Below are 12,350 nucleotides of genomic sequence, written 5' to 3' on the forward strand. Positions count from 1 at the left end.
ACGCACATCATCTTCGTCCCTGATGGGTTAACTACTATTTAAAATTGAAAACCCTCCTAAAGTTCCGGCCACTTAAAACCCCATGGTTTAAAACTCTCATGTAATCTCATTTTCTCTCTACATAAATTATTTTTATTAGCGAAAGCATTCTCATGCATTAAATTGTTTTCAAAAATAAAATATAAATGATTTTTATTTTATGTGATTATATTTATTATATATAAAAAAAATAATTAAATTTATTATTTATTATGCATTATAGGTAAGTTATATTATATTAAAAAAGTTATCATACCCTAATTATACGTAGAATGTGAATTTATCTACCTAGATTCTTTGTAAATTTTGTATTGTGGTTTAAATATATAATTAAAGATAAAATAAAAACAATTTAAATATATATATATATATCAAAAATACGTATATTGTATTCACATTTTTTTATTAGATTAAAATATATATAATTTCTAATTTATTATTTTTATGAATAACTAATTTAAAAATAATATAAATATATAAATATAATTTTATATAAAATAGTATTAAAAAATTATATAGTTATTATAATTTTAAAAAATAATAATTTTTTTACGAAAAAATAATTAAATTAACATGGAAGACTGGAAGATAGAAAATAGTGAAGGACTTCCAAACTATATCAACTTGAAGATAGAAAAGGCCTTCCAAACTATATCAACATCAAAGATAACTGAACCAATAAACCTAGTTGTATAAAATATTGTTGTGTAACCTACTTTATCAACACAACAGCACCAAATCTCTTTAAAAAAAAAATCTGATAAAGTCATTGTTTACATAAAATTTAGAAATATCATACTAACCACTACAATGCATTTTGGAAATACTTTATGAGGCTGAACTTTTTTTTATTTAGCTATTTTGAAATAAAAAAATTATTTAATTATTTTGTTAAATAAATAAATTTAATAATTTATCTTTTATTTATTAAAAGATAAAATTATTGCATTAAAAGATGAAACCAAAAGAAAATTAGCAAATGGTATATCTCTTTATATAATGGTATATATATATATATATATATATATATATATAATGGTATATATATATAAACACGTATGTGGTTGGAGAAGAAAAAGAAATCCAAATTAACAACCCATTAATCTACAATCGAAAAGGAAGATTATACAAAATACAAATTTATGATGTCCAGTAGACAAGCTAGCATCCATCCATAGATACATATTAACAAAATAAAACAATTAATCAATCATACAGTCTTATAATGATAATAATTAGTAGCATAATTAATTTTTCACAGTATGAACGTTCTCACCACCTTCACCATCTGATCCACCAATGAAAAAGTGGGAGACGCCGTGCCATCATTCCCGGCCAACACCTTGTACTTGTCCTTCCGAGTAAAGTTGGTGCACTCAAACCCTAGCGTCGCCGCTAGTAGCCTCTGCACGTAGTTAGCCACGTCGTGTGGACTCTTCCCCGAAGAACAAGTGGCTTCTACCGGCAACTGGTTCAAGAAAGTAACCTCGTACACCGGTCTAGGGTTCATGAAGAAGAAAATGGGGTCCAAACCCTTCCAACCCCTCGCAGTTGTCGCGTGGAAGAACCCTACCCTGTAGTTCATGGCCACGGGCACTATTCGGTCTGTGAGCTCGGCGAAGAGGGCACTGAACCTCAAAAGGAAAGGCTCGCGACATGTTGTTCCTTCGGGACACACTACTAAGTCACCTTTGGATAACTCTTGTTTGATTTTCTCAGCATCCACATGGCGTGTTCTCGTCAGCCTTACGGTGGGGATGGGGGAGAGGATCTCCGACAACCGCGAGATGGAGTACGTGACCGCCGGGATTCTGCGGCGGAGGACGGAGGAGAGGACGACGGGGTCCAGTAGGGTGCGGTGGGTGCAGACGAAGAGGACGCCGGAGTTGCTGCCGGAGGGAGGGACGGGTGGTTTGCCCTTTACGATGATCTTGCCAGTGAATAGCCTTGACGTGTAGGGAATAGACCAAAAGGGTAGAATGGAGCCAAGGGCGATGCGGAATATGGCGAGTACAATGCCCACCGGCATCCATAGGAGGATTAGTAGGGAGGTGGACGGCGTTGGCCGCTTCACAAGGCGGCCGTCGTGGAAAATCACCGGAAGTGGCCGGAGCAGCTGGTGGTCGTAGTTTTGGTCAGTCAAAACCGGTGGATGTGATTGGTCCTGCATGTAATGGAGGAAAATACTTAGTATATATTTAGATAACTTAGTTATCACATGCACCGTAAAGCAATAAAATTAATTATACCCTAAATTAATAAAAAATACTACGATATTTTAATATAAAATTAAAAAATTGAATAAAATGATGATTTGTAATTGAATGATAATATATAAAAATTTATATTATTGCTTGAGTACTTTTTTGTCTTAATTTTAGTACAAATATAAAAAAAAATATCAAGTTAGAGTATTCATCATCAATCAAGAAAATATCATAAAATTGCTAAAAATAAGCCCACGAGATAGACAAAACGTCACTTTAAACCGCAGGACCAACTTATATAAAAAAACTCCCTAGGTGTTGATCTAATACTAAACCAGCTAAAACCTAAAATAAAATTGAAATTCAACCAAACTACTTATTGGTGATGACTGGTATATAATATACAACTATTTATATTATTATTTATTTCAAATTGTTCTTTATATTTATTATTATTATAATTATTTGAATATAATATTTTATCATCAAAATAATTGTGAAATGATTGTTAAAAAGAAAGAGGTGTGAAGTTATTTTCCAATTTACCTATATAGATAAAGAAAAGTAAAGTAGCTTTTAGGCTCCTCTTCCATGCATGTTTGAGTTGACAGTGGAATAAGACTTACCATAACCAAAGTGGGTGCGCCATTGCTGAGAAGGTTGGCAACCCTTTGAGAAATGGTATTACTGGAGTGACCATGGACAAAACCAGTGGCGAGGTCAAACCTATTGAAGGAGAGTTGGGTTCCGACGACCTCATCTGCATGTAGATGCTCCTTCACGAACATCTCCACCATGATTTCTGGCGTCTTGGTGACCACAACCCTCTTCTCATAGGAGCTGAACACCTTCCACTTCTCCATGTCAAGATCATCCATGTAGAACTTGGGCAAAACTGCCCTGGCCACAGACTCAATCTCGGACTTGGGAACCCCAGCCACAGCCACAAAGATCATCAACTTGAGAGACACATCGTCCATGCCAACCATGTCAAGGAACCGAATCACGGGCCATAGTGCTAGCAACAAGGCAAAACGAACCAAACCTGACGCTTCAAACGCCACCAACATGAAGTAGGAGAATGCATCCGAGTCCTTCAGAAGCGTTCCTTCTAGCTCTGACACCACAGACTCCATAAAAGATTGATTTACTCTGATTGATCTTTGCTGTTCTGCAACAATATTCTTTGGTTTGTGATTTTTGAGTTTCAAAGCTTCACCTTATGAAATGAATTGGTTTTTTATGGTTATGACTTGTATATATATATACAAGAGTATAAGGAAATAGGGTGTGGTTTATTTGACTGGTCTCTAACACAAAGCAGTTTAGCGGTTTCACAACCACCTTCTCTGGACTTTGGCTTTTCCTTTGCTTTGTCTTTGTTTTTGGGTGGATATATCCGCGAAGAATAGAGGTTTAGAAGCCACTTTTATACGCAAAGATGGATGACTTAACCCCAACAAATAAAAAACGCTGTTGGTAAGCGATACGTACTTTTGGTCTTTGGGCACCTAATTAAAATTAACGCGTCTCTTTACGAGTATTTTTAGGTTACTTACCATTACTAAAGATGAAGAATACGTATCTTTTCACCAATATTTTTGTTTCATAACATAAAATATCCATCCCCTCATACTACTGTTGACTATTCTCTAGATACAAAGTTGATATAATCAATACTAGTTAGCTTTGCATTCAAAATTATCTTTAATTATCAATAACCTCTATGAAGTTTGAATATTGTTTTAAATAAAGTGTATGTATCGGATACACGTATCATATATATAGATACTTGTAGGACACGTATTCGTGAAGTGTCTAATTTAAAAAATATTTGTTGAATTTCTAACAATTCAAACACAGTTCTAACACAATTTTAAAAAGAATAAATATATTAATTTTTTAAAAACTTAAACTTATTGAATAAATTTTTATTATAATTATAAAAATAAGAAACAAATAATTTTGAATGAACTATAAAAAACATCTCTCTATTAAAAAAAATTCTAAAACATAATTGTGCATATAATTCTTTATTGTCAAATTATATAACTTATAATTATATAATTTTATAGATCCGTATCCTCGAATCCTATATTTTAAAAATTATACATATTTTTGTATTTATATCTGTTTTGTATCTATGTCAGTAGTGTATGCTACATATACAATAACCGTATGTTTTACGTATTCAAGTGTGTATGTGATCTAAAACCTTCAACCTTCTACATACGTACTAGACTTTGAAGCATTTAATGTACCTCTCAACCCTTTAAGTCTTAAACCATGACTATAGTAATTATGTGTTTATTTGTTTTAATATATATATATATATGCTTGCAACAGTTTAAATTTTGTTTATCAATAAAAGAAATAACAAAATAAATAGGATATTTTAAAGATATCTCAAGTTTATTACAATCAAACACGTCATCTATATGCATGCATAACGACACAAAAAAACAAAATACCATCAAACTTACATCCATCCATCTTGTATATGTCAAAACATGAAACCATCTCAAAGACCCTAAATTTATAATCATCTACCTTTACAATTAAAGATTATATCATGAGTTCAGTTATCAAGATTATATTAAATCCATACCAAAATCAAAATAAAAATTCCAAAATAACTTCAATTTAGTCCATCATAATAAAAAAAAGAACCTTTTTCTCAAAAGCAAAGAAGTAGCATATTTGAACCATGCATTTTCAAACCATAAAAAATAACAACATCCTCGAAGGATGTGTATTGTTGCTGATAGAAAACAGAGACATGCAAAGATTACCCTGGCCGTGCAGCCTTTATAAATGTTTTTTCCATCTTTGCTAATAAAAAAAAATATTTTTTTCCATCAGCACAGAAAAAAAAAAAAATCACTTTTGAATCGGGTACGGTAAAATCATAGCACAGCATAACACATTTGAAATTTTATCCCAATAAACTTTCATCAATAAAACCAATCAATTTAAGGATTCAACGTTCAACGTCCAACCAGAATAAGAATAATTAAATGATGGTATTTTAAGTAATAACCAACTCCAAATCTTTAATTGAGCCAAATAAAATATTAATAGAAAAACTTTTTAAAAAAATAAAACGATAGGGTTATAAGAATCAAACAGTGGGGCGCCCAATTGTTTTAAGAGTTAGATTTTACGAAACATTATAACAAGAAAATCTTACAATAAAGAGAGAAATATCAAGGGTAAACAAATATAAAATAAGATGAATGAAATGGTGTGGGAAAGTAGGAAAAAGAATATTACGACAAAAATCTTATAAAAATAACGTTATTTTTATCTTGTGATATCGTGCTTTTACTGGAGTCTCAATTTAACTTTTCTCGTGTGGTTTGAGAGTTATACGACATTCTGGTATAGGTTACAACTTCAGGCATAGAATATTTTTGCCGATCAATGGGATAGAATATTTGGAAAACTAATAAATCATGAAGATGACTTAATACATTCAAATACGTTATAATATATGCAAAACTAATAAATCATGAAGATGACTTAAGACATTCAAATACGTTATAGAATATAGGGAAAACTAATAATCATTAAGATGACTTAAAATAGGTTAAGGGTATCATTTCAATTATCTAACTTTTTAAATGTTTTTTTTTAGCAAGGTAGATTTATTAAATTTTTTTTTTTTAAGACTTCAAATATCATGAAAGGTAAAAAGTTATTTAAGTAGTAAATAATTATTAAAAATTCCAGAATATTAATATTAATAATTCTTACTATGACTTACATACTTGAAGAGATGAATCATAAGATACCTCAACTAAACTTTTCTTATTATGATTGGGTTAAGTGTCCAATTCAGTGCATCAAGTTGCCACAACTAAGTGGAATACACCTAGACTTAACATTTGAAACTGTGGTACTAATTTGGGGATAGATCACATTTGTTGGATGCTAAATCTATCAATTTTTGGGTTGTTTTCACACTTTATACATTTGTCGTAACTTGAGCTGCTTTTTTCAAACTTTATGCTTCTTTGTTTGCTCCCAGTTGTTCTTGTAATTGCATTCTAGTGTCATTCAAGTTCTTGTCCATGGTATCATGGTACGTTAAATAGCTTGGTTGTTCTACTAGCAGAAGCCCAAACGACCATGTTCTCCTTGTTGCTGCACGTATAATAGTTTGCACTAGACCATCCTAAAGAGTCATACCCATACATGGCTTATGTGAAGCTCAAGATTGCCTTCCAAAAGCTGCAAAACAAACAAAGACATTTTTTCCCAATCGTGTAGGTGGGAGTAAAACCAGAGAAAAATCATGGGCATAACAACTGTTCTAGCAAACTTAAGATCGGTCGGAATCTGGATGAGCAATGTCTTCTGGAACGAGAGGGGCTCCTCCTGCCATGCCACTCCAACGCTCAAGTCAGTAAGAGCATAAATATAATGAGTATAATATGAAATAGAAATAGGAATTGAAAGTACTCCCTGTGTTGTTGATTAAATGTTTAGATGATCTCTTTCTGTAGAGGATAATCAGGTATATATAGACTGAATTGTAACCTCTTCACATTTAGTCATGATTTTGTCTTAATTGAGTCATTAAAGATGATTAAGTCTGATTGATTAAGATCTCTTGACTTGTGCTCCCTCATAATGTTAGATACACAGGTCGAAAAACGACCCATAAATGACCAAACATCGAGACCATGCCCATGATCCAAGAACAACAAAATAGAAATAGTTCAACAAAGCATAAACCAGATAATAGAACTTTATTCCAGAGTGCATACTCTCCCTCAAACATTAGTGACAAGATCATACATCTACCTCGCCACACCACACCACTTCTACATGATTTCTTCATGATTCAATGTAGCAGCAACCCACCGATTACCAAGACTGGGCTCCCAAACTTGATGCACTGCTTGGTCTATCTGCTTTACAAATTTTGTTCCTCTTCTCCCTCCCTCAACTGAGCCTTGTACCCACATGGAGTACCTTTCCCAACCAAAACAAGCTAAAACAGAGAAACCATGACCAAACAATTCAAGTTAAAACAGAACAATGAAACAGGATGAACCAACATGTCACCTTTACCAACCCTACCAGAGTCATCAGAAGCATAAAAACTTTCCATGCTTAAAACAAAGACCTAAGCTACCTCAGGGATTGCTGACAAGACATAGGGTATAAAACTCATTCTGAAAAAGAAAAGCTTACCTGAGAACTTTATACTTCAACCAAGATCATGCCTGTAACTATGGTAGGTGAAATATCTCTGCAACATCTACCTTCCCTTATTTGAAAACTACTTTATTTATGTGATTCCAAATACACCACAAGACAACAACCCAAACAACTTTCCAAACCCTATTCTTCTTATAAATAAATGAACTGAAATAGGTGAAATTGTGAAGATGAATTTTTATATCATTGTGACAAGCAACCTAGACCCTGCCCACTTTGAACACATAGACCATACCTGATATGCAACCCAACAATTCAAAAAGAGATGGTGTACAATTTCATATAATTTATCACATAAAGGGCAAAAGGTGGAGGGAATGGTGACCCCTCTTCTTATATCAAGTTCATCCTAGTTGGAATTTTTCCTTTCAAGATTCTCCAAGCTAATGTAAAAGCATTAAGGAGAGCTTTTATATTCCACAAAGTTTCCAAGGCACAACAAGAGATTTCAGAGTTAGATTGTTGTAAGGCATTATAAGCATATTTGATTGTGTATACACCTCCTTAATCAACGAGCCATATCAACCTATCTTGAACCTCCCTTTGGATTTAAATATTGTTATTATCGTTCTATAATTGTGATAATTGTTCTCTTTCCATTCAAAAAGTTGTCTTCTCCATTCGAGATTTCAATCTCACCCCATATCAGTCCAGCCACCGACCTGTTGCATAGTTTTCATTATGCTATTGGATTCCCAACAAACGCAAAAGAGCTTCCAAAGGAATGATGTACTCTATATACCCAAGTATTATTTTGTATGTATAGATAGGTCTTTGTATTTCGAGGTTTTCTAACCTTTTTAATTTATTTTATTCTTTGTTAAATAAATTATTTTTAGTAACTTTTTTTGGATCAAAATTTTGTATACCAATTCTTTGATCAAGGTTACATTTTGGTTTGTATGAGTTACATTAAAAAAAATTAAAAAAAAATAAATAGTGAGGTAAGGAATAATAATTTTGTTTATAGGTAAAAGACGTTAACGGTTTAATTTATATACGCCTCCTTTGTATACGAGAGTTGATATATCTTTAAAATACATCTATTATTTATTTTTTTTTATAAAAAAATAAGAAATAATAGTTATCTACAACAACAATAACAAAAATAATCTTAATATAAAAAAATATACTCTATATTTATTCAGAAATAATCTAACAGTTATTTATTCTCTTTTATTTATCAATAAATAATTAAATTAATTACTTAAAAAAAGAACACTAACCAATATACAAAAGAAAAAAAAAAAGTTGATCGTCTTTGTTCTTCTTATACCGAAATCATGGAATCAGATAACTAGCCCATTCACGAATCCATCTATTACCATTTCCTAAAAAAACAGAGACAAATACAAACACCTACAACCAGTTTTGATCCCGCAGGTTAAAGCAATCATGAGACTCCAAGAAACATCGAGAACTAGGGAAAAATATATGACATAAATCAATTACCATGCCCTCATATGAACGTATAACATTCATCAATATTCTCTTTCCTCACAATTATTGTGAATTTTATAACAAGATTAATTCAAATGTATTCAACACCAGCTTTCTATAGAGTTCAATATAATTGCATAGTAATAATCTCTTTATCATTCATTCTTTCAAGAAGATGCAAAGATGTGTACTATGATTAATATAATATCAATCAAGATATAATAGTGATCTACAACAATGACAAAATTAATTATAACAATATAAATAAAAAATAACTCCTATTAATATTAATAACAAAAATTCTAATCAATATCCACGACAAATAACTCTAAACTACAAATAACTCATGACGCACTTTAACTTAGATCTTAAAAATACTTTTTTGGAGGGAGAAGAGTTTTCTACCAAACTAAAAAATAATAAAAAATGAGTAAATTTAATTTGATATTTGATTTATCAAGTTTATATATATATATATATGAAAATTAATAAAGTATGTGTTATTTGTTATTGAAAAACATTTTAAATTCTTAAAAGAATAATTTACTTGATTTTTTTGTTTTTGTTTTTTTCTCCTAAGAAAAGTAAGTTCTTTATATCATTTGCATTCAAATTAATTCTAGGATGACCAACAACAGAATGATAAAATTTTATCCTAATGTTTTGCTTATAAGTTATGCGATAGACTTTAAATTTAACAATCCATGATAATGGTTAAAGTCAAAGTTGGTAGGAAATATGTTTGGTGCTGCTAAAAATGGCTTAACCCAAAACAACAAGTTTGGTAAGAGAATTGAAAGTAGGTCAGAAAATGTACCCCAATACCTCTCTATCTTGTAAACAAGTACACAATTGCTCAACTAAAATTAATTGTTTGTAATATATGTGCCAACATTTCAAAAAAAAAATGTACAAAGTTATTTTACTTATTCAAACAAAATTTGTCATATTGTTCCTGTGGAAAATTTGATCTACCCATTAGGTAAGGTTGATAAGAAAATTGAAATCTAAGCCCTTTTGTACTTTAGAATTTATTTCTTTTGGTGCCATGTAATAAGACTCCACCACCAACAAAAATATATATATTAATGCTCTCTTTACATTATTCTAAAGTTTTCCACATTAGGATCAACTTAAATGCAAGTAAATTTGTTTCTTGGCTATAGTTATATAAGTAAGCTCAGAATCCCTGCTAGTTTCAACTCCATGAAAATCTCCAATCTCAACCTATTTATATTCAAAGGGTTTTTATGGTTGACTTTTCAATACTAAACTCTTACAAACCTGGTAATATTGATTGAGTAAGTGTTTAATTTTGACCTTTACAATTATAAGTATTTTAATTTTATTTTTTTATACATGGAGAATAATTCATTCATTTTTTATCCAATGAAAAATGGATGAAAGAAGTTGGGAAAAGTTGCATTGCATTTCATTTCATAAGCTAAAAGTGCTTGAAGCAAAATGGGCCTCACCGATTTTTTTTTTGATCATTCACTATCCCATGGGCCGTGCTGCCTTAAAACGTTTTCCACCCTTTTTTATAAATAACAAATAATTAATTTAGCTGATTTTAATTAAAAACATGACAATTCAAATTTGATTTCAAATTAATTTAAAAGTAAATAATTTATTTAATCTAAACATAATTAAGTATATTTTCTCATTACGAATTATAGGGTCATTAGATCATGTTTCAAAAGATAAACATTTATTAGGTCAATAAATATATTTTTTCAATCAATTTTCATTTTCAATATTAACACTGGTATTGTTGTATAATAACTCGTGATATATATATATATATATATATATATATATATATATATATATATATATTTACAAAAACATTGGTCTTTATTTCGTTCATGGATGTACATGGTCAATTGATCTAGTTTACATATTAATATAATATATTTTTCCAATAGTGTTAAATTAAGTAAGTTTTGTATTTGAAATTTTTAATGATCAGATTTGTTGCTGGATCTTAGATATACTTTTTTTTCTTAAAAATTACTAAATTTTAACTTAAAAAAATTGTCTTGTATGACTTTGAATTTTATGATGAGTTTTTTCATTCCTTAATCTTCCAATCTGTTTCTTTGTAAATTCTTAAAAACTTAATTGGCTCAAAATCCTCTTCCTTAATATAAACTACTCTAAAGTCAATAAAACTATTCCAATAGTTTAATAATATTAAATCATTTAGAGTTAAAAAGAACAACAATTTCAATACCTTTTATTCTGTGAAACATCTTAAGAAAAATCATAGAGTTTCAAACTTAAAAACAGATAAAATTTAAATACATAATTGATCCTATAAATATTGTCTCAACAAACATGAGATAAAAAAAACTGTTAAATTATATTTTATTATTCATTTTTAGTTAATAAAAAATAACAAAAATAAAATTAATATACAAAGTATAATAATAAGAATTAGCTACAACAACTTTTTTGGGTGGGTGCGCTTTTGTTAATACTAGCACGTGAGCCTCATTCATAACTATCTGATATAAAATGTTATCTCTTTTTATTCACATTATTTTCTCTTAAACTTAAAAAAAAAATTAAAATAGATTTAATGTTTTATAGCAAACTTTATTTTATATACATATAATATAAAATTAAATTATCATGTGCATGCTTAATTTCTAATCACTATAGTCATGTATAGATTACAACATATAGATTAAATATTAATTTAAAAAAGAATAAGAAAGAAGATATATAGATATATAAGCCACTCAATAACAACAGAATTAAAGTTAAATCTGAATGAGAGTGGGGAACAAAAATGACTCTAACATTTGAGTAGTATAGTCATGTATATATTAGATGAAGCAAAAAGAATAATATGATTTTTCTTTTCAGTTTCTTGCTGAACTTTTACTCAGTAGAATCATGTGCTCTTGTCCCCACAAAAACATAAATCTTAACTAAGACTTAACCCAAATCTTTTATTTTAAAATATTTTCCTTATTAGTAAAGTTGGATTAAAGCTTAAAAAACATAATTATGAATTCAAAATATATTTACCAGAGGTTGATTAAAAAACACATTGTAAAAATTTCTTATTCACAAAACCATTTTTTTAAAAGATTTTAAGTTGGAGAGATAAAAATGGACAAGAATGGTATAATATCTTACATTATCTTATTGTGTAAATTTAGCAATTAAAAAGTATTCATTTCAACCCATTTAAATTGTAAATAAAATATTTTGGAATAAATTTTAAAAAGTGAATAATATTTTTAGTTATAATAAAAATCTATGAAAATTAACTTCATTTAAAAAATTATATGTTATTATTGATCATAAAAAAAAATCGTAATTGTTAATTTTGATGGTTAATCGATAACATTTAAAAAAAATAAATGAGTGTTGTTGAAAAATTATTGATATGTGTCTTAAATAATTAAATTTCACCTTATG

The 12,350-nt window shown here is 29.6% G+C and overlaps 1 protein-coding gene and 1 long non-coding RNA gene across 2 annotated transcripts; both read right to left on the reverse strand.

Moving 5' to 3' along the window:
* Positions 1 to 1,103: 1,103 nt before the first annotated feature.
* LOC137826421 (glycerol-3-phosphate acyltransferase 5) lies at positions 1,104 to 3,683 on the reverse strand. The gene is made up of 2 exons (XM_068632382.1): positions 2,873 to 3,683; positions 1,104 to 2,203 (listed from the first exon to the last, which is right to left on the reverse strand). Exons 1-2 carry the CDS (start codon positions 3,380 to 3,382, stop codon positions 1,295 to 1,297), a joined length of 1,419 nt encoding a protein of 472 aa, XP_068488483.1. The 5' UTR covers positions 3,383 to 3,683; the 3' UTR covers positions 1,104 to 1,294.
* Positions 3,684 to 6,025: 2,342 nt separating this feature from the next.
* Positions 6,026 to 7,585, reverse strand: LOC137824495 (uncharacterized). The gene is made up of 2 exons (XR_011083262.1): positions 7,449 to 7,585; positions 6,026 to 7,245 (listed from the first exon to the last, which is right to left on the reverse strand). It is a non-coding gene; the product is annotated as an uncharacterized lncRNA (long non-coding RNA).
* Positions 7,586 to 12,350: the final 4,765 nt, after the last annotated feature.

This window comes from Phaseolus vulgaris, chromosome 8 (assembly GCF_000499845.2).
Source record: "Phaseolus vulgaris cultivar G19833 chromosome 8, P. vulgaris v2.0, whole genome shotgun sequence".
Lineage (NCBI taxonomy): Eukaryota > Viridiplantae > Streptophyta > Magnoliopsida > Fabales > Fabaceae > Phaseolus > Phaseolus vulgaris.

Excerpts from the sequence above, each read along its gene's own strand:
- LOC137826421 (XM_068632382.1), bottom strand. The coding sequence starts at position 3,382 with ATGGAGTCTGTGGTGTCAGAGCTAGAAGGAACGCTTCTGAAGGACTCG. Across the intron at positions 2,204-2,872 it reads GCGCACCCACTTTGGTTATG|GACCAATCACATCCACCGGT; the intron begins GTAAGTCTTATT and ends CATTACATGCAG.